The sequence below is a fragment of the Aphelocoma coerulescens genome, chromosome 6, assembly GCF_041296385.1.
Source record: "Aphelocoma coerulescens isolate FSJ_1873_10779 chromosome 6, UR_Acoe_1.0, whole genome shotgun sequence".
Classification (NCBI taxonomy): domain Eukaryota; kingdom Metazoa; phylum Chordata; class Aves; order Passeriformes; family Corvidae; genus Aphelocoma; species Aphelocoma coerulescens.
The window spans coordinates 23,375,633-23,398,940 of record NC_091020.1 but is presented as its reverse complement, the minus strand read 5'-3'; the positions used below and the strand labels follow the sequence as shown (position 1 = coordinate 23,398,940).

The 23,308-nt window shown below is 40.8% G+C and overlaps 1 protein-coding gene across 1 annotated transcript; it reads right to left on the bottom strand.

Annotated features, from left to right (window-relative positions):
- Positions 1 to 540: 540 nt before the first annotated feature.
- OGA (O-GlcNAcase) lies at positions 541 to 23,174 on the bottom strand. The gene is made up of 16 exons (XM_069019870.1): positions 22,637 to 23,174; positions 19,003 to 19,054; positions 18,580 to 18,677; positions 17,255 to 17,385; positions 16,417 to 16,588; positions 15,436 to 15,534; positions 14,997 to 15,281; positions 14,310 to 14,468; positions 12,441 to 13,051; positions 11,874 to 12,048; positions 8,268 to 8,353; positions 7,309 to 7,413; positions 5,613 to 5,698; positions 4,466 to 4,658; positions 3,499 to 3,658; positions 541 to 2,814 (listed from the first exon to the last, which is right to left on the bottom strand). The coding sequence occupies exons 1-16, from the start codon at positions 22,821 to 22,823 to the stop codon at positions 2,678 to 2,680; spliced, it is 2,736 nt and encodes a 911-aa protein (XP_068875971.1). The 5' UTR covers positions 22,824 to 23,174; the 3' UTR covers positions 541 to 2,677.
- Between the last annotated feature and the right edge of the window lie 134 nt (positions 23,175 to 23,308).

Sequence of the window (23,308 nt, the reverse complement as noted above, 5' to 3'; positions counted from 1 at the left end):
TAAAGGAAAAGAGTCTGGTGTAAGATCAGAGTCCAATATCGTTTCCCAGGCCAAGATGTGTTGTAGAGAGGCAAGTCTGTCATAACCTCGTGAAATAGGCTTCAAGAAAACACAGTCACCTATGTGCAACACATTACTTGTTTCAACAGAGAACATTTACTGGGCCAGAAGAAAATGCTAACTTCCTTGCTTAGTTTGTGTGTTATCCTGTTCTCTACTCTGCACAGCTTCTGAACCACACCTGTGCACTTGTACAGCAGGTGGACAAACTCTTGTGAAGTGACCTTAGGAAAAAGCTGCTTTTCATACCCCTGGCCCACCCCTTTGCTTAGCTGTCATTTTAAGCAGGAAGCTACTTGCTTTAGGTATCTCAGTATTTATCTTCCTAAGTTCAATTTTGTGGATGTACAACTGCCAACACCAAAACCAGACAAAAGTCTCTGACAGCTGATGCTGAGGGCATCCAACACTTACAGTGGGGTGTAATGTATGTCGCCGAATCACTTCCGGTTCTGGACCAGCTCATACACAAAATACACATTTAATTACATTCAATTCTCAATTTTTATTCTATTTCTCGCATGGTCTTCAAATACAGTTTTACAGGTCTTTTTCTGCTACAGATACTGTTGATCTAAAACAGATTAATGAAAGTGGCATTCCAACCTTAATGAAAATTCATAACCATGAAAGATATGTCAACATATCACTTTACAATCCTAGAATGATGGTATTGGCCTGACATTCCATAGGCTTAGACAATTAACTTCTATAATAGTAACAAATTCATAGGAAGAGAAAATGTGGCAACTCCTTAAAAGCCAAGAAATAAGGCCACAAGCATCCTATGCTGTAATGTTATGCATCCAGATAAAATAAGTCGAGTCTGGTATCCATGAAGAAACAAAACTCTCCCACCTGGTAAATCAAGGTATCAGCTACTCAACATGCACTCAAAGCTGTATAAAAACTAGTGGCATTCAGCTCAGACTTTATGAAATCCCACAGCACAACCCCATACCTCTCTCTAAAAATGAAATGAACTTGTTTCAACTTAAATACTTCCCTACCACATTAAAAATCATTCACATTCTGCAAAAGAAAAAAAAAAAAAAACATCTTGCACAGGACTGCACTAGAAGGCCAAACACAGCATCTCCTCACAGGTTGCAGAGAGCATTACTGCAGTCTTAATGCCATTCATTACAGGTTGCAAATTAACTTCTATGCAGCTGGAGGCTTGTAAGAGTAACCAAGCTTCCTTTGTGCACCACTGAAAAAACACCAGGAAAACTTAAACATAAGATATAGACAGCTGATGGCAGCAGGTGGAAGTACTGCAAAGTGCATTACCGTTGTCCAATCACCTGTCTGGGACACTGGGACTACTGTGAAATACCATTTTCATAAATGATCCAACTACCTGACTACCAGGTCCCATACGATGCTGGTTCCATCCCATCACCAAGCATGTCCATCCTGGGTAAAAACAGTAAACTCTTGGAACATTTAAAACTAGATAACCATTTAAATAATGTGTAAAAATGTGCTTATTGTGGCATTTCTTATAGAAAAGTTATTTGATACAAATGTGCAGGACTTGAAGACCCTGATTTAATCAAACTAGTACGAACAGGCTTTGAAACATGGTGACTCTTCCAAGGACAAATCCCAGCTGTGGGCCAGCTCTCTCTCCCTCTCACCATCTTTCATCCATAATCCCATGCGAACATTACCAAAATTAACGGGTTCAGCAAAGCATCCTGTGAACTGCTGTTTCAGTCCCAGGAGAATGATACCCTCAAGCAGTGACAAACTGCTATCTGAAGGAAGGGTCAGTTGGGATCTGCTCCCCTTTCCCAAGATGGTCAGTTCCTAGCCCTGGATATGAGGCACAATAAGAAAGGTCAGTGCTGAGGACAGACTTGTTCTCAATTGTGGTTTTAGATTATTCAAAAGTGCCATCTTGGACCTATACCATTTCACTTTTCAAAAGAAAAAGTTACAAAAACTAGTAAACAAAAAGTTAGTCAGCATACAGCTAAGTTTATATACATTGAGATTTACAAGTTTGTCATTGAGTGACTTCTGCCACAGACCACTGCACATTCGTCCCTAGCAAAACACAAAGCTTGAACCAATGGTCATTAGACGTGACAACGGGTCATTGCTTTATCAACAAGCATAAAGGTAGTAAAAAATAGAACTGTAACTACTTATCTTTAAAAATGCTGATTGACACAAGCAATCCCTCCTATTTCTGCAACTTCCAGTTGCACATCCTGCCCTATGACAGAGAAAAAAAAACCTGCAACTTTATAGGCATTCTGCCAGAGGCCAATTTTCTGTTGACACTTGAACACAGAGAACTGTCATCAACCACAGCACCGACTGAGAGGAATTCCTCTGAGAAGCTATAGCCCATGCAAGATTCCTTGGCACTTCACACAGGACCAGGAGAGGACAAGGTTTCTCTTTGTTATAACAATGTTTTCAGCAGCATTATCCCCTTCCAACAAATTACAGTCTGAATGTGTGATGGGTGATTTTCGCATAGCCCCTTTTACCAAGCTGGCTTATTGCTGGCTTTGTGCAGTTAGACCATATGAAGATCCCCACCACTACCTGCCCAGCTGTTAAGGGTCTACAGTACTGGAACAGTTCACTGTCAAGCACTTCACAGGCTTCTTCCAAGGATAACAACATCCTTTGGAAATCCTTCCATTTTAGCAATTTCAAAACAACCCAGCTTGCTGTAAAATTCCAAGATTCTTTTATCATCTGGTCTCACTTCACAAAAAGCCCCACGGGAGCCTGAAGAAGGAAGAAAAGAAACAAAATACTGTTGGAGAAGAGTTACTGTAAAAAGCACAGACATAAAATATTACTAGAGTTTCCACCTATTTTAACAGGTAAATCAGTGATCCAATTCCACATGGAGCATAGTGCCCAAGAGTCCAGATTTCTGGCAGCATAGCTGACCGTCCCCTAAGGGGACTGCACACTGCAGGTGTCTCATCAGTCTGAACAAACCCTCTGCACACCTTTCACTGCACACAAAAATATCTGATGCTGGCTCCAAAAACAGCATTACAAGAGGGCACCGAGGGGCACAAAGGAACTCTGAGTGTGGGGTGCGCAGGCAGGGCAGGCAGCCAAGCGCTTCCCATGCTGAAGGTTTGGTAATTACCCATCAGTGCACACAGCCAAACATAAAGGGCATCATTACCAATGCCAGCAGGGAAAATACAGACTTTTGTGCAGTGTTCAAGATGTAAAGATGTCTGCTCTCAGTGCCAAATTGCTCCCTCAGTTCTGCCTATCTTCTAATTTGCAGGATTATGGCTAAAGTGAAAAGCAACCTTTTTCAAGGCAGCAGCAGAAGTTAGCTATTCAAAAGCTTTTGTAATTATTTACCCAAATCTTCTCAAGTTTGCCTTGCACCCTAGAAATGACATGTAGTAAGGAAACAAGGAATTCTGAGTGCAAGAAACTTACCATTAGCCTTTAGAGAAGAAAGCAGGCAGGCCATCATACTTTTGGCCACACTTGGATCTGTCACTTTTTTGTGGATATCAATCTTTATCAAAGATGGGAAGTTAGCAAGGAACGATTCTGGCAATACTTCTTGTTCTTCATGGAAGCTTAGCATTATTTTCTGAAAAGAATATGGGAAAGAGGTATTTAATAATTATCCAGCTTTTCATTTTCATTCATCTTTTTCAAGGGAGACTGCTTTGCTCATGGAGTGTACCTCCAAACCAGCAGGCTTTTCAGCTACACCTCTCTCTGATGGCCACTTAGGTTCCTCACCTGCTGAATTGCTGTCTGTACTCCAGACAAAAAGATTAGCCAGAAAAGCTTCTCAGACCATCAAAGGAGGCATGCAAAGCTCCTTCTCAGTGACCCATACTTCAAGTGAAAGAAAACAAAAGCTAACACATAACCAATAGTTTGTGCACATACTCTTTTTTTGTTTCTTTGCCTTTTTAATGGGCAGTTTTAGGTTGCTCTGCACCATTTACAGCTGTCACACTCCACAAACAGCTCATAGATTTTCACACCAAAACCAAGTGCTCTTGAATTTGTTTTCCATACTTAAACTGATGTGACTTTCAGTGCTCTACCTGCAGCATGAGGAAACTAATACTGCATTTTGTAGTAGAACAGAGCAATACTTTATTTCCAAAATGTAATTCTCTCTAGATGAAGGTGCTTTACATTTACTGCATTGATTACTACTAAAGTACACCTCACGGGTGTATTACAGCACATAGCTGTATCTGACTGGCAATGAATAATTTTACTGCCTCCTTCTGATACATAGATGCTTTTGACCTACTCAAAGTCATCAGAAAGGTGCAAAAACTGAATTTCATGTGAGCTCAAAATGCAAGAGAAAAACAAAGACCCTCTTTGGAAAGACTTCAGCGTACATAGTTCTGATCTCACAGGTTATACCAACCTCTGCCTCAGACAGCTCCTTGTCACTATTTGGTTTAGTATATTTTTCTTGCATGAAAGGGATCCAAGACATTTTGCATTTCTTAATGAAGGGAGTCACATCAACCGTTCCCAAAGCATAGCCACATATGCCATCCTCATCTTCTAAGACAAAGCAGTAATCCAGGCTGAGGGTGAGCAGACCTCCAACTAACCTGCAGAAAACAAAAAAAGTGCAAATTCAGTCAAAAGAAGGTCAGTTTGACCAAGTATGCCCTTCAGGTTACCATGGAGGAGACTCCCACTCCATGTGGGAGTGGCACTCTCTCACTTCCAAAGAAGTGAGTCCTCCAGTCATGGAATTAGTTCAGACAAAGCTCTAACTGACTGATCAGCTATCAAAACTCAGCTATAAGCAACATGTGTACCTCAGGATTCCACAGCTTAATTCCATACACACTGCTCTTCAGCTTTTGCCCTTAGTTGCTCTGCTGCCATTATTTACTTGTTTGTTCATCATTTCCTTTGGGTATTATTTGATACTAGTTACACACCCTTTCTTACCTGCCTTCCTGTCACTCAGAGCAGACTCCCTATAAAATCCTATCTAAATTAAACACCTGAGACAAAAAAACCCCACTCTAAGTAGCTCATTTTACAGCTCAGATTCAATGACCCACCCCCCCTTTTTTTTTAAACTTCATCTATCATTGTTTATCCTTTTAAAAAGTTTGTACACGTACTTCAGAAAAAACTTGCGGCACTTGGCTGGGAGACTGTGCCTCAAAAACCCCCTCAATTTTATCTTAAGAACTACATTAGGTCAGAAAGAATATCAGAGGGTAACCACAGACAATGGACACTCCCATGATATACTTTCACAAAATCTGAAATAAGATACTACAACACACAGGTTTCATAATAGAGAGATTTCAGCTGAATTTATTTTCTAACAGCATATAACAGGTGACCAGCACATGAAGTGAGACACAACTGTCAACAGTCTCTTTAAGAAACCAAAACCCCAATTTCCTGAGGGTAAATTATTTTATCTATTTCAAATGTTCTTTGTGTTCTTCCCACACACTTCTAAAAATTCAAATGAAATACAATGTCAGGACTTCATCCTTCAGAACCACCTCTGCAAGACAGTTGTTCCTCATACATACTTGTCTCCAATTAAATCTGGTAAACTATGGAAGGGTTGATCAGCTCCATCAGCATACATTTCTCTGCAGATCTTATATACAGATGCCTAAGAAGAGAAAATAGATGATTTAAACTTATCAGTCACATTCAAAATAGAATGTGTCATTAACAGCTACGCTGTAACCTAGTACTGACAGGCACTAAGTCACCTGAGGTCAAAAGTATCCATCTATGCAAAAGAAGGGGCTTCCCTCCACCTCTTCCCTGAAAGTAACTCGAAGTTGCCTTCAAAAACATTGCAGTTAAGTTTAATAGCTGGGAAGGAAAGGAAAGGCTTGGCGGTCAACCTCCTGCTCTTGGAACAGCACAAGATTAATTCTGAGAGCTAGGTACTAAACACTCAGTGAAGACCAACACCATTGCTACAAAGTCCCTTCACAAAACCTCTGATGTTCAAGTACAGCAACTCAACCTCCACCAGGGACAGACAGATCCTGTATGTTAAAAGGCTTTCACCTGAATCTCTTTAAAAGAGCAAACTTGTATCAGTCACATCTTAAATAAGAAACTTTACTTCTTTTTTTAACAAAAATGCTTTGCATTTGACACTACTCTGTCCTCCTTTCATTAAAAGGAGAACTCCTCAGAGCAAATACTGTTTATGACTGCATGCTTAGCTGCATCTCCAATTGCTAAGGTGGTTGAGAAATATCAATTCCATTTTCCACAAAAGAACAAGTCAGCTTAGGTTGAGTCCTGCAGGAAAGTTTGGAAAAGGCTGCTTGGCTGCTCCTGAGAACAGCACAGGACAGAGCTGGCCTAAAAGTGGCAGGAAAGAGAGGTCTTCATGTGCCAGTCCTACGTGTCTGACTGACTTTGAAGTTAGGACTCATTTGAACTACTGCAAACTCAACCTAGAAACTCCTGTTTCATCTCAATGTACCTACCAACACCAAATTTCAAGCTGCATTAATCCCTACATTGTTTAAACTGTATCCATAAAGACTTCACTAACTATTGGCTGATACTTCAGTTTCAAATATTCTCCATGCCAAGCTAATAGGAAAGAAACTACAGTACAGATCTGTTCAGAAAACAGAAAGATAAAAAGCACTAATCAATAATGACTAACAAAATCTTCCTGGTTTTAAAGTATCAAACACTCCAAAGCAGATTTGACAACAATTCTTTCAAAATCAGACCAAGAAGCTTCCAAGTGTAACTAAAATGATATGAATGGCTGAACCATGATCACATTTTTCAGCTCTATTTTGAGGTGCAGTATCAATGTTCTGCCTATACAACTCTGCAGATACCAGCAGGTACCACAATAACTACTGAGTGAAAGAGGCATACACATCCACCCTCTAAGGTTAACCCACTGCATGTCTCCCTGCTGCAAGAATTCTTCTAACAGCTGTGAACAAATTTAACTTGCCTTTCATAAATAGAGAAGGCACACACAGATTTAAAAGCGTGAGGGGGTGGAAGGCTGGGAATCAAGCTGTGGGTGTACACATACTGTTGCACAGCATGTTGCTGAACCAGAGGCAAATCACTAAACCTCAGTTCCTCTGTGAGCTGGCATTTGTGCCTTGTGCAAGCTATCAGGACACCTGCTTCGTCTGGGGAAGAAGGGACTCAGCAGTAACCACTGTTGCCACAACAGGAAGTGCATCACTAACAATAAAAGTGACAAGTGTCAAAAGCAGTTACCTCATCTTTAGGGAAGTAGGGTCGTATGGTGTACACTTTGGAAGTGGGTGTTAATGGAGGTGGTTGAAAAAAGAGGTCATTTGCCCCATCAATAGGCAGCAAACGCTGTGAAAACAAAATACTTAATATAACTCTATGAACAACAAAACCCATCACTCTTGGGTGTGCACTGCAGACTCCCAAATTAACATTTGCTACTTGCTACCCCCGAAGAAGGTGGGGTTGGTATGCTTTATAAATGCAAAGACCTTATTTGAATAGAAAATATCCAATTGGTGTTCTAAAATATGCAATTGAAACAGCACATTAAGAGTCTGTTAATCTTAACTGCTTTAAAATACTTTTTACCAATCACATCTACACTAAGAACACAGAATGTCAGGAGGAAAGGTTTGGTCTGAAGAGGGTTAACTGGCCAGAGGAGACGCTTTATCCCAAAAGCAATGCGCTGATTCAATTTGCTGCGCGCAGAGCACCTGTGAGGGGGGAAAAGTATAGCGCCTGAAAAATCCATGAACAAATCTGCACATGGTACAAACAGCGATTTAGGAATATTTGCCAATTGAATTCCTCGCAATGAAGCACATTACAGCATTATTTCGAGAGGAACCAAAATTTGGATGACGATCCCTTTTGCTCATGGAATTCCCATCGGCAGACAAGCATGCGCGCATTGTGCAATTGCGGGCGCAGGTAAAAATGCTGTGCGACCTGCAAAGAAACAATGTGAAATGTACAACTAAAGCCGCTGCGCTTCGCATGCGCGTGGGACAGGCAGCATCTCCTTGAGAAATTACTGTAGAAAGGGGAGGAAAATTATTTTAAACCAAGCTGTAAGGCTAATGGGCTTTGGACCAGAAAGCCTTCGGCAGACCAATCCTTCCAGACCTCTGATGTGCAACAAAAGGTTTCTCATAAAACAAAGAAAACGTCATTCAGTTGTGAAGTCATATTGATACCTGGAACTCTCCTGCTAGACCACCTCTAAAGGCCCAGGGTTCTTGGTCTCCACTTAAGAACTGTGCTGAAGATTGACTACGACACCCTGTTGAGATCAGATCCAAGCGGAGAATGTTACGAGAAGGGGGATTTCCTGGGTGTCTTACATGTCCAAAAAGCTAACATACACTTGTGGAAAAAGCTCTCTAACTGAGCTAGAATCCAGGGCTTGGGGAGGGGGAGGGGCTGTAATAATGTATAATTTATAAAGATTTTGTGCTTGCACACTAATTGTGGTATTCCAAATTTTTGATTACCTGTAACAGACAGGTGAGGCAATTCAGCTACACACTTCATTCTAGACCAGAAGGCACAAGAATGGTGCCATGCACAACTATGCAAACTTCCCACATACTTTGTACACTTTTTTCCCTCATATTTGTGTCAGAAACACTCATTTAATCTATGAAAATATGACATCTTGGAAGCTACGTGGCTTAATAGCTACTACCATAAATTTCAGATCAAACAAATGCCATTATCACAGCCCCTGAAAAAAAAATGGACCTTTCTGAAGTCACATTTTAGTACTGATTGTTTCTAATCTTGTCAGAAAACTAGGACTGGCAATATATGCAAACAGTCTGGAACAGATCAGGCAGCCAGGACAGCTGTATGAAACAGCATTCTTACAAGAGACTACACAGATTTACATAATCCAGGCCACACCTTCACAACACTGCTAGCACATTAAAAAGCTAAGTAGTGTTAACTGGAATAAACTCACAATTTAAGTAATACACCTTGGTGGCCACTACTAGCTTTGCTTTTTGTATCTTGATTTTTTCTTCCACAAGTATACTGGATGCACCAGGGACCCTGCTGCTCAGGCAGAAGCAGCAGGCCCATTGCAGTTCTCAGCTTTAGCTTGCACTTACTTTAGAAAAGTAACTTCCATTGTCTGTTTGACTTTTAAACACAGTTCTGCCAGTAAGGCACTGCAGCCTTCACCAAGTAACACAAATGACAGCTCTGGAGAGAGAAAAAAGCCAAGTGGTATCTGGAGTGGAGACCTCAATTATCCACCTAGTTTTCTGACAAGAGGAGCAGCGCAAATACTCTTTTCCTTTTGTGGACAGCAATCTACCTCCTGTTCAAGTAACAGTCTCAGATCAGTACAGACAAGTATGTTGTGCTAGTCAGAGAGTCCCAAAGTGTGCCAAGTTTGACATTTATGAGAGTTTAGGAATATAGGTTAAATACAAACTACCCTCAGTATGGTAAATTTCAGAAATAATCTGAACACCAGAATTCAAATTTGGTTTACTCCCACATTTTAGAGTTCTCACATAAGAAGATATCCTTCACAAAGAGATTTAGTCAATAACTTGGAAGACAGTATCTGTCTGTCCTTTGAGACTACAACTTAACTAGCACTTCCAATTATTACAGTAAAGAGCTGTGTGAATGAAGAGCTGTATAAATGAAAAACATAGTTAATGCCTTAGTCGCTGCGCAAATGTGACTTCAGTTCATGCCTGCTGTACATCTAATCTATCTGAGCTGCCTCACAGACAAAACCTTTCCATTTTAATTAATTAATGACGACGCGCTGTGAACATCTGGCGCTGTCCATCCAATAGCAGTAGAAACTTGTGCTGAGGATTCTCCCATCTGTACACAATGGGGAAGAAGACAATAGAAGTCATTAGTAATCCATAGTACTGTACAGCCACACTAATTTAAGGGACTGAATGCTAGCTGGACTTGGGAGGAGAGGTGAAGAAAGTGAACATCCAGTGGACCATTGAGCACACCACTGTGAAAACTAACTTGTTTGGATTTGTAATGTACTTGACTTTACATAATTAGGTATTTTATCAAAGACCTTTACTCTGTATTTACACTAGTGATAAAACACAAGTTGAAGACAAAAATGGCCCCTCTCACAGAAGCACTGTTAGCATAAGAGTATTAAACTGTACGTGTGAAAAACCCTGAATTTTTCAACTATCTAATACCAGTGTGAGTACTGGAACAGAACAGTGCCAAAGTTAACAGAGTTTGTGTGTACTGGGTTGGCTTCTACTGTGAACTATTCCAAATATTTGATGCATTTAGAGACTTGAACCCAACTTTACAGGGACACTGATAACTGAAAACAATTTCAGCTGAATTTAGTATGTAGTCTGATAATTCTGAAATGCAGTCTGCATTGGGCCCTCGATGTTTTCGGAGATTACAAGAATCACTGTTCCCTTTATAGAGCTTTGGCCTAGAGTTTTAAGCAGATTAAGCTATCAAGAAGAGAGCATTCTGTCTAGCTAAACAGACTATTCTAGCAAGCATAGTAAAGTTGGAGGAGTTGTGTTACACTTAAAAATGCACAAACTAAGGCTTTTGAAACAGCATGAAGTTGTTAGAGAAATGTTAAAATACTGCATAAAATGCTGCTGAGTTTTCCTCCCCCAGTAGTTTTCTTCTATGTATTTTGCAAAAGGCAGTCTTAAAAGCTCTCTTCTTTATCAACTATATGTTTAGGCATCAGATATTTAATAAGCACAAAACACAGGAATTTGTTGGGCACAGACCAACTTGATGATTTAACGGTCTTCTCTGTCCCTGCTTAAATCTGGCAGTGTTTAGGAATATAATTTAAAGGCAATCCAAATACTAGGATTAGACCAAGTTTGTGTAATGGTTAGCCACTGTGAGGTTTGTGACAGCTACAGAAAGTGTGACTTGAGACCATCAGCTTTGCTGTCTGCTGTGTATGTCAAGCAACTCCACAGCATATTCCTTACAGTTGGATTGAAACCTGAAAGTGAAATGAGGTCACTAGAATTACCCAGGCCATGCTGGTGCTATCTGCCAACTTAGGATCTCCCAAAAATCTTTCAGGAAAAAAACCAACAAAACAAAACAAAGATGAAAGTGCCACACATTTAAAAAAAAAAAAAAATCTGTTTTAAGATCATTTTAAGTCTCAGACTAAATCTGTCCAGAGAGCTCCACAATTTGCACCCATTACCAAAAAATAAAATTAAAAAAAAAAATTAAAAAAAAATCAGCAATTTGGAAAGCATTTAAAGGAAATTATTTTGCACCAGAATAGCCTTATGCTAAAGCTCGCATGCGCACAGGGGCTGGGAGGATCACCTTCCTCATGGCCAGGCCCATTGAAAGGTCTGTTGAAGACAGCAATAATGTTATCAAGACAGAGCAAACAGCAGATGGCTGATGTGATCACATTTCGTAGTGTCATTTCCAATCATACAGCGGGGCATCCAAGGAGTTACATGGCATAGTCCAGTGTGCATTCAGTCAAGAGTAAGTTAAAGTCAACACTTACGTGTCAGATGAGATTCAAGTTTCATTAGCCCAAGAAGAAAATCAAGGTCTCCAATCTTAAGCATCCAGCAGACTTCACTTTTAATAGCAAAGCAAACTCACTGCAAGCATTGCTTCAAATAGCAAGACAGGAAAACCTTTAAAACAGGGTCAAACCAGACCCCCTGTCCAGGAAACCGCATTTGCCCAATACTTCAGTTTTCCCCGTGGGCTAATTAAAAATACACATAAAAAAATATGCTATCTGGGATTATAATGGCTCCCAATGCACCTACCTAACCACTGCACAAAAGATTTCACCATTGACATAATACTCTTGATATCCCAGACGTAGGAGTACATGTCATAAAGGATTGTCCTGTTGGCACAATTGGAGAGGCGAGTGAACATGCCCATCACCAAGCTGCACATCTCTTCAAACTTGGCTGCTCGGTTACGCCATTCTTCTATCTATGAAAAAGATCCACAAGATCAAACACAGGCTCCTAGGGAGGAGAGATACTCTAAGTATGGAGGAAGACCGTACAATTCATTACTTCATTTTACCAAGATGGACTGCCACACCACACATGACTCACAGATATTCTCTATGGCTGTTAGAAGTGAGGCCGGTACAGTGAACACTGGTCAAATGCAGACACTGGACTGCCTCCATAGCTACGTAGCACTACAGGGCTTAAAACAGTAGAGTCCACTGGAGTAATGAAAATTACTGTGACCTGTGGTTCATTATACACTAGCCTTCAGGTCCTACAAAGTAGAACACCAGTCTTTATTACAGACAACAGATAAAATTGCTTGGGATTTTGACTTAAAAGGAGAGAAACAATATTTGCACTCACTTTTTCAGCATCCTTTCCTTTGCAATTAACGCTGACAACACTGCTATTTGCTCTGAGCCACTGGAATTCCCTCAGCATCTGTGCACCTTTGGGCCCATGTTCATAAGGAAGGTAAAACAAGTCAGCAAGAAGCTGTAAGTCCTCTAAAGTCACTGGTTCTACTGTGTAAAGAGGCTTTTCATTCGGCCCAGGCACAAAATGTTCTTTGTTAATTTGTTCATCAGTCTGCATAGGTGCAATATCACTACCAGAGTCTTCCTGCATAGACATCTCCGGAGACTTTGACTCAACTATACTCTCCTTATCCGTATCCATTGGCTTCAGCTCCTCTGCCATCTTGGCTTCAGCAATATCTGTCAGTATCTGGTTTGCATTCTTGTCTGCATCATCTTGTTTTTCCACCACCATGTCCATTGGTTCCTCATCAGATTGCTTCTTCTCCTCCTCCTTGGCCAAGGCTGGTGAGTCACTGCTCAGCGCCGCGCCCTGGCTCATGATGGGTTCCTGGTACACCGTGGTAACCACTGTCGCTGCATTTAAAGAGGATGGTGCCACCAGTGGCCCTACATCCCCTACAGGGGTTTTAGCACCACTGTGGGCCACTTGCCTACCTGAGAATAAGAAGAAACAAGTTTAGTTTTCAATATCTGCCAACTAACATTCAAATCAGCAACTCCTGCAAACAATGGATGATTTTGTTACCACAGCATCTCATCAGCACAGCTTCCTTTTGGTATTTTGCCTGTTCACTTCTGTCAATGTAATTCTAACTACTGACTTTGAGTTTTGCAAGTTTCCTTTTCACATAACTGGTAAGCAAAGATAGGATGAAGAAAAAGTAAGGAAAATTAGTTAACATTTATGTGCTGCCAGCAGCATTTTTAACTATGTCATCAGAATAAAAAGCTCTCAAAGTCACTATTTTTCCCTCTGCATCAACTGACTTGGCAAAGTTGTATTTGAGTATAAAGGACACTTCATAAGAAAAGGACTGATGCTTAAATATTTCAATTTCAAAAATGTCTTTAACCTGGGGGAAATTGAGACATTCAAAACCTTACTGGATACAGTCTTGGACAACCTGCTCTAATTCACCCTCCCTGAGCAAGGTCGTTAGACTCAAGAGCTCCCTTCCAACTTCAACTATACTGTGAAAATGGAGGCAGACTGACACCTTAATTACTGCTCTTTACCCAGCATTTCTGCTGCAGTTGAGTTTTAGAAAGATACAAAACTCTACAGCAGTTCAAAAGCATAAATGCACCACAGCAGTCAGGAGAACCGGTTCTTCTATTCCATCACCAGTTACCACAGAAAGATGCTCTGATCATCTGAAACCCACATTAGAGAAAAACAGATTTTACCTCAGATCCCAAGCTCCCACTAGTACAGAAAAGGTGTACAATGCTGGAAGGAACTCAGCTGGTTTATGTAGACAGAAACTCAAGAAAGTAAAACTATCTTAAAACAACTGGAAGAACATGGAGTCTTCAGGACCAGAACTAGTGCTTACGACAATCTAACATCAACCCAGAAAAATAAAAATAACTCTTTCCTTCTCAGACTCCTCTGAAGTGTAGTAACAACTGGGACTAGCAAGATCCAGACCCTTTCCTGTCTTGTATTAGAAGTGCCAAAGGATAATACATCAAGATTTCTTCTGTTGATCAGTCAGAGCATTACAAGCACACTGCAGAACATCAAGCATTCTTACTTTTTTAAGGTTCCCCAATTACTAAGGCAGAAAATATTTCCAGCTGAAGTGTATGAATTGCCAGGATCTGTAAAATATCCTTAATTTAAACACAAATACTGAACATCTAACCCCATTTTTCTACCAACCCCAGAATGAGACCAAATCATACTCACTGCTGTATTGCTGAGGTACTCCAAATTCCTGCAACCATTCTGTTAAGGCCAGCTTCAGGGCCATTTGTGGGCTGTAGAGAACATCCGTTTCAATATCTTCATCACTCCCCTCATTTTCTAATTTAATCTGGATCGAAACCGTGCTGTCTTCAGTATCAGCTACAGAGACAAATTTTTAGAAGCTATCACGCAAGTTTCATTTAAAATAGCAAAAATAAAAGTCATATCAGACAAGGCATTCAGTCATTCACAGGCTTAATTAAAAAAGGACAAGTTACTAGAAAAGAAAGAAAATTACGGTCACCATCAATATCAACACAGAAACCAGACACCCTGGCATTCAGGGTGTCTTCTGATCTGAACTGCTTCTATTCCAATGAAATCATATCCATGGACACATGTCAAATTTGGGCATTAAATTTGTTTTCCGAAAGTGTTAATTACATAACCACAGAAATCTCTCAAGACTAAGCAACTCTTTGATACCACGTGCTCCAGATACACCCCAGGAATTCAGTAAAGCAAGATCATTATCTTTCAGGCAACTGCCTTTTACTTATGGGACAGAAAAGGCTAGGTGATCATAAGAGGAAAAAATTGGTGAGGAAGAGTTAAAATCATTAAAACCACCAAGAATTGGTATGATTTATATGCTTAAGCATAGATCAAACAGTTCTGCATACTTACTCATCACCACATCTTTTCTCACTCCATTCATGTTAGACTTGTACCAGGTCGCAAGCGTGTGAATGGCAACATAATTGGCTTCAAATTCACAGTTTGGATTGGTCAGAACGCCCTTTAGTCGAGGGATGAGCTCAGTTGACCGACCCTTGTAAGGCCCAAGAAAAAGCCTCTTTTGATCATAATCATTAGCATGAATGTTATCCCAGATAACCGGTGCTCTCCTGATGATCTTAGAAACTTCTTCAATGGATTCTACCGGAATGTCTTTGGATACAACTTTCGGACCTAAGCAGGAAACAGGATAATCAGAGGGCTTTGCATATACTTGAAGATTCAATCCCCGAGTAGCTGGACAGTTTATTTTAATAAAAACTTATGAGAAAATACTTAACACCAACAAATTAAAAGAAATAAGCCATCAAACCAAACAGTTTTTTACCTGTCCATAACACTTCAATTCCAGGGAGCAGCTTTTCTCCTACAGTCCGTAAATACGGTGACTGGGCAACATTTGGATAACAGAAAGTTCCACAGTACTCTGCACAGGAAAAGAGAATGTCACTGGTATCAGAAGGATGCACATGTGTGACAACATACCCAACTGTCCCACAAACACATTGAGAGAATACCACCCTTTGAAATGAGGAACATTTATAAAATTAATCAAGTAAGGCCCAAAAGTCTAAAGTATAAATAAAAAGGACATTACGAATGACACTTAGCATGAATATCAGAAACAAAAAGTAGAGAATTATTTTAATTAAATTTAAAGTGTCAAAATGGAAAAAATTCATCAAGTCCATAAATAGAGGGCCCTGTCACAGCAAACAGTATCCAAGAGAACGAGAAAACCCCAAGACTCATTACAAAGTGAAAATACCTAAAAATATTAACATTGGAACATACATCTCTAAAGTTAACGTCTGCAATAGAACCAAACTACTACAGTGTAAGAGGATAAACTAGAAATATTTTTTTTATAAATAAAGCAAGTCAGTGACTAGTGAAGTCAGCAATTTTATTTTAAAAAGGAACCACGGTCAGCAGTAAGCAGAGACTACTTCTACTTTAAAAAAAGAAAAAGTCTTAGAAATTAACAACCTGCTAATTCAGGAAGCAAAGATTTCAGTTCAAGTTAAAAAAAAATAAATCTTCCTTTAGCCTAATTCTCAGTTCAAACTTCTTGAACTGTTCTATCAAGCTGCCTTCTTTGCTTGGCATTGAGCCTTTCAGAAATGTATAGATTTGGAAAAATCTTTGCATACATTTGAATAATCAAACTTTTCTTTATAAGTCCATTTCTTCAATCAACCCCAGAATACTCCTTAATGCAGTTATTAAATATTAAACCAGCTTTTCAAACAGTAAGATAACACTCCCCCTCATTTAAGGCTGAACCAAACAATTCTGCTCATTTTACCTGTAGGACAGAAAAGGAATGTGTCTGGTTCTCCTAGATACTGATAAATTTCATTTGTGATTGAGACTTGAGCATGAGCAAAAGAACTGAAAACTTCTTTGTCTGCTGCACACATGTTGTGATCAATATCATCAAACAGCAGTGCAAAAGATCTGCAGCCAAACTGAGAAACCTAATACAAGAGACAAGAGCAAAATGTTTAATTTGTTAAACTGTTTCTTTTAATCAAACTGTAGAATTTTAAAATCTAATCTACCTTAAAGGGAACACCTATAGGAATGGGGGATATAGTGGAGGCAAAACAGACTTTGGTTTCTATTCACAATGAATGCCTCTGACCCATAGCTCTGCTTCTCTCAAAGATTAGACCTTTAAAGACCTGCAATCTGTTCCAGTTTTAACCATCCAAAGCTGATCTAACAGGATGGACAGCTGGGAAAAAAGCTAATTCTGTAACAGCTCTTGGACAAAGGAGAGGAGTCAGTTAGGAGAACAAAGATGATGTGCATGTCAGGTCTGCCTGCACAGGCATTTACTGTGGGCAAGAGTTCTTGCTTTAGCAGTGCATCTTGGCTTCAAGATTCCAAAATACTCTGAAGACAAAAACAGCCTTCAGCATCCAGTACAAGATGAGGATTTTTTTTTTAAATCTAAGTTATCGTTGGCTGCTTCTGCAACACAACCTGAACACATCCATCAGAACCATTCAGAGACACCCAACCTAACAGCAGTGCTGAAAAGGTTCAAGAAGCTGGTGAAAAGCTGCAAGAGTGAGCAGGGTATTGGAGCTTTCAAATTAAGCAGGACTGCAACTGTACTAAGTTTGTGTCATCCTTACCTGGTCCAGCTTACGTTTCAGTGTGGATACCTCTTTAGGATTGGAGAAAGTGATGTCAAGTCCAGGTGAGATTGCATAGATGAATTCTATTTCGTGTTCTCGTGCAGCTGATATTAGAGTCATTAGCTGCTCTGGAAATCAAATTAAAATAGTTCAGAAGGACCCAACAGTTAAAAAAAATTCTCAGGTGTCATTTAGAGTACATTATAAAGTGCAGATGCCTCTTCTATCATAATTAGAAAAAACATTTGCTGGAATTTCTTGAAACTAACACAGCAAAAAACACCAAATTATTTGGAAGAGTCTTCAGCAATTATGCCAAGAGGAATACAACAACTGTCCTTGTATTCTCATTTTCCATGTTAAAAATTCTATAAATAATTTTAAAATTCTCTTAATCTCAGTGCTGTGAGACAAATACAGATATAGACTATTTCCACAGTATGTAAATCAACAATTCTGGAATTATTACTCATTTTTCCACACATACTAACAGACAATTTATTGCAGTAGTATCGTGTGACAGTGGTTCACATACTACTCACAGGACTAAAGCTTGGGCACATGAAAAAGTGGGGTTTAACACCACTGTGCAGAAGTAGTTGCTTTAAGAAACAAACTTGCAATTGACTCTTTCATAGAATGAATAAAGGATTATTTTCATCATATTTAACAATCTTTGCTGTTATTGGCTATTACCTTGCAGTATACTTTAGATTATTTTTCTGCAGTGATTCAAAGAGGACTCCAAGAAGGATTATTTAATTTTACGAGAGTAAAATTCTTCCCCTCACCCAAGGAAAAGAATAATCCCCTCAGTCTAATAAACCATCATAAATCCCATAAATGCCAGAGGTGGATGAAACAACTCACACTAGCATGAACAGATCTTTTATGTTCTGACTAACTGGTCAAGAGCTGTTTTTGTAACAGGTATTCTTTTCATTGAGACAAGGACTTAATGAATCACATAAAAGGACATGCTATTTGCTCATCAATCTTTTTTTCCTTTTCTGAAGCAAATAATTTCTACTTCAAAATATGGCCCAGATGTTCAAGAGCCAGAGGAATAAGTCCAAGCAACCCTTCCCTTGACAAAAAGTAAATCTTGTAAGACAAAGTCTTAAAAGCAGTTTCAGAAATCATCTACAGTTATAGTTAAAAGAAGTAAATCCATAAACACACCTACAGGGTATTAAGACGACATCTCCAGTCACCTTTGGGAAAGGCTACTGTGACTAAACACACACAAGCATACATAGCAATAATCAATTTATTCAAAAATCTCCTTATAGAAAACACAGAGCAGAAATAAAAGCAATTACCTGCTTCTTCCACAGAGTACATTTCTCGCCAAAACATCCTGTGCTTGTAGTCGTCCTTTGGAGCATACAGGTACGTATTCAGTCCCCACTTTTGAAGCCTACAAACACAGGAAAAAAGCCTTTAAATAGCCTACAAATGCAGGAATTCTATGTTTTACTTCACCTTAATCTTCTACTTAATCTAATTTATTTTTTTGTTCACTGAACATTGTGTTATACCATTAAATCACAAAATTTGAAGCACAAATTATATTGGACAAATTTGGTTTATGCAAGATGAAAAGGTGAATACAAACCCCCAAGAATACAGATATTAGGCAGAAAGTTGCTCTAGGTTAGAACAATAATTCTTTCCAGGCTTAAGTGGAAGATTATGATTACATTCTGATGGAATGTGCTGCAGTAAGAGGAAACATGACTTGCCTTCTAAAAAGTTCTTTCCTCTGCTCCATCACCCAAGGTCTTCCATAAAATCCTATGGGCAAGAACATTAGAATTATCCAGTTAGATTATGCCTGCTCCATGAAACTTTGTATAACAACCCACCATTTTCTTCCTCGTTTGCTACATTTGTCAAAAAGCTTCCCAAAGCAGAAAGCAAAAAAAATAGTTAGCATAAAATAGTAACAGCCTAAACTGATCTAAATTTAAAATGCAATTATGACTTGTTTTATTTCTTATGATCTAAGGTCTTATAATTTTGGCCACTGAAGCAATTAATTTTCAGAATACAAACTGTGTTGCTGAGCATATGCCCTTGACAAGTCAAGTCAGCATTATTATAGCAGCAGACTGAGCAGTTATAACCTAATTAAACTACCACTCCAGACACCTACAAAATAGATTCGATTTTAAGGTGAACACTGAAGACACCTGAAAATATTTACCAGCTCAAAAATGCTTAACTGGTGGTACAGGCTAGAATTTATATACACAGAATATATAAATACATATTGGAGGAGATGACATGTAATTAAAAACATGTGCAAGTGAGCCAACAAAATGCTTAGGATTTTATTTCTTTTATTCTGTTTAATAGGCTTTTTGTCAAAATTTAGTTGCAAACTGATATCCTACTTTATCATTTCCACATTTTACAAGCTAGTACTATGTCTGTGAATAATCATATATAAAAGCATCTACACAAGTGATTTTAAAGTAGACTGTATTGAAAGTCATACAATTCCATGGAAATTGCAACTGCTTCTGGCTTTAAATCTAATCTTTCCATTCTAGAAACATAATACTTTTAAAAAGCACTCTCAATGCACTCTTAGTCAAGCCAAGTCACTTAGACCTATGTGCAAACAGTTCAACCACAAGTGGGCACTTCAAAACAAAGCTTCAGTTTGCAGTCCGTGCAAAGACCAGAGACTAAAATAACATGAAATTTAATAAGCTCTTATTTTCAAACAGCATGGCCACTCAGTGATGAATGATACTACTAATACACAAAGCTCACACGTCCCCATAGAACACCAGTTCAAAAGCTAAACAGTATCTTCATTTCCAAAGCGATTCACCCTCATAAATCTGTAAGTACTCAGTCCCACTGAGGTTAAAACCACCCTTCCACCTTTCTAAACTCCAAACTGAAGCCATTTTTTATACATTGTATTTCAGTTACACGTTAAGTGTACAATGCTCTTTTAAGAAGCTTAAAGCAAGAGGCTCAAGTTTTAAGAATTATTCTCTCAAACAGTGATCTCAAACTGCCTGGCACCACAATGTGGCAAAACTGAGCAACTACTTCTCCTCACAACTGCCCAGGGGCAACACGGAACAACAAGAGAGCTGAGAGGCCTGAAAACCTCCCAGTTTACTTCACCCAGAAGGAATTTCTTATTTCCACTTAGGTTTCCTAACTCTGACTGATGCTGCCCTGAGGAAGCTGAAGAACCCACAAGAGAAGTGAAATCCTGTGAGACCTAATGAATATCCCCTAATGCCTCATAACTTGCTCACAAGACTTTTGCTTTACTTATGATACTACTGTTTCAGACCTACAAGCCTAAAGCAGAGGACAGCCTATTATAAAAAGAAAGAAAATCAGTTACCAAAAATTAATCAAATAAGGCTGAACAGAACTGGTTAATCTGAAGAGATACTTTCTCATCTGTCAACACATTTCTTAGGTTACTACTGTCACCAGTTGATGACAATTCTTGGATCTTTCTGTCCAACTAAAAAAATTGACCTGGTTTTGTATTACTCCCTCAGGACTCTGTGTCAGATTAATACAAAGTCAACAGATCATGCCAAAATACCTCATCCCATTACTATGCTCTCCATCACTAAAAGCCAGGACGTCCTAGAGGCAGTGCACCCAAGCTTTGCATTCAGCAATCTCTTAGACCTTATTACTCTGCAAAACAGTGAATTTGGTAAGTGACATAGGCTCTTCACATTCTTAGAGTGCATACCCAGTATTTGGCCAATTGCCCTCTGCCTTTTCTACCAAAGATCCAAATTTTCCATCTCAGTGCTTTAATATCACTATACCTTAGTCTGTATTAACTACTACACTATGTTTAAGTATTTATCTACACTTCTGAAGTTAATTCCTGTTTTTCTCTTAACTCTGTAATACCCTTGAGTCATTAATGAGACAGATGTTTTCACTCACTACCCTTTACCTCATTCACCACAAGTTTGTTTTTCTGTTGGTAGTGGTTTTTTGTTTGTCTTTTTTTTTAACACTCCCCTATTCCTTTTTTCCCCCCATACACATATTACTGTTAGATTGGTAACTCCTAACCAGTGTTTGACAGCTTCATGGGGCAGAGGCCATTTTCTTGCTTTGTTTTGTGCACAGTACACTCAAGAACACCTGCAACAAAATATATGCTGAGGCAACCAACAAGAAAGATTATTACAGTATTCTCAGTGGTTCAGATAGAAACCTGGACAAACAAGTGATGTTCCAGGTGTACCAGCAGGAACATGAGAAAACATGCTGTTACAATCTGTGTTTCTCTTCACTGTCACCTGTCTCCAAAGCCTTCAATCTGGCATCTACCGTCACAGAATTAAGTCTACTAGCAAAGAAAAGGCATTTTCCTCCACACTGACTGTATTTAAACCCTACCAAGTGCTAAAAAGAAAGGCATCAAGTAGGCCTAATTCACCTTTCACAGTGATATTTACAAAGCCAAATGCTCTTTTAATTTAAGATATGAACAGAAAACAGTCTGCAAAGCAATGGCAGATACTGACTTTGATAAACTGCCTGTTCCCCTCTCCATTCCATCTGTTAATAATTTTGTTTTCCTACTAGAAAATCATTATAGGTAAAGAAATAATAAGAGATCACAGGAAATAAATAATTTAAAACCAACTGCTACGCTGCGAATGAATCACTTTTCCTGCTGGCTTTCAACCACCTACCTTAACTGATCTGTCAGAAATACATTACTGAGAATTGCAAAAAGTCCCTTTTTTCTGCAGCTTCAGCAACAATCTAAATCTTTAAATGCAGCAACTATGCTAAAAGAGGACTGTTCTACAATTAAAATAATAAGCTACAACACTTTAGAGAACAAGGTACTTTTAATATTAATTACAGAGCAGATATTTACGGAATTACCTAGTCCCTACTCAGGACTGAATGTGAGCCTCCAGTGTGCAGGAAGACCACGTACAGCCGGGATAATCGCGCGGTAGCTCTGCTCTCTCTCCTACTTCTCCTTTAGACACGTACGAGCAAGCGAGCCCCAGCACTGCCTCAGCCTCTGAGGAATCATCGGCGCGCTGGGGTGCCAGGCCTGCCCTCGCCCCGCCGCACAGCTGCCATCAAAGGGCGCTCCCCGCTCCAGCACAAGCCCCGGGGGCAGAAGCCCCGCCCGGGAGCCGCAGCTCCTCCCCACCCTGGCGAAGTCCCGGCCAAGAACCGCACGCCACCTCCCCGCCGAGCGGGCTCCTCCGGGCGGGGGAGGAGAGGAAACGGGGAAGCAAAGCCAGCTGGGACCAGCCCACCCCCGGCCTCCCGCGAATACCGAACCCCCTGTTCTCCCGCATTCCCTGTCTCCCAGGGGAGACCCCCTCCGAGAACTCTCACCTTCGACGACTCCGCAGAGGAAGCGGCGGGAGCCCAGCGCCGTCTCCGTCTCGGTGTCGGTCTCCTCACCCCCCGGGACCGGCCCTGAGGTGGCGCCCGGCGGCTCTAAAGGGGCGCCGGGCACCCCGGCCGGGTTGGGACTGCCCTGGGGCTCCTCCAGCGCCGCCTGCCCCTCCTTCTGCACCATCCTGCCGCCCGCCGCCAGCGCCGCCGCTCGCCGGGCCGGGCCGAGCCGAGCCACGTCCCTGCCGTCCCCGCTCCGCAGCCCCTTTGTCTCCGCCGCTCCGGGGCCGCCGCCGCCGCCGCTTCCTGTTTACGGGGCGCTGCGCCTGCGCGGGGAACCGGCCCCAACCGGTCCGCGCCGCTCCGCCCGCAGCCGCCCCGCTCCGAGGGACCGCCGCGGGAGCCGGGGGAGCGTCTCCCTCGGCGGGAAGAGAGCGAAGGACGCGGGCGGCCGGGACCGCGCCGGTGGAGCGGGAACAACGGGCTGGGGCGCGGGAGACTCCTCAGGGAATGAGGCGGGCGGGCGGTGCGCGCGCTCTGCGCAGGCGCGGGGCGGGGGAGGGCGCGCACTGCGCGTGCTCGGCGGGGCCGGCAGCGGGAGGGGCGAGGCCGCGGCGGCCTCAGGGCGCTTGCGCGGGGAGGCAGCGCGCGCCCGCAGCGCACGCGCGG

Coding starts and splice junctions, on each gene's coding strand:
- OGA (XM_069019870.1), bottom strand. CDS start 22,823: ATGGTGCAGAAGGAGGGGCAGGCGGCGCTGGAGGAGCCCCAGGGCAGT. Junction 16,589..17,254: donor TGAAACGTAAGCTGGACCAG/GTAAGGATGACA, acceptor CTCTTGTATTAG/GTTTCTCAGTTTGGCTGCAG. Junction 7,414..8,267: donor GTCTAGCAGGAGAGTTCCAG/GTATCAATATGA, acceptor TTGTTTTCACAG/CGTTTGCTGCCTATTGATGG.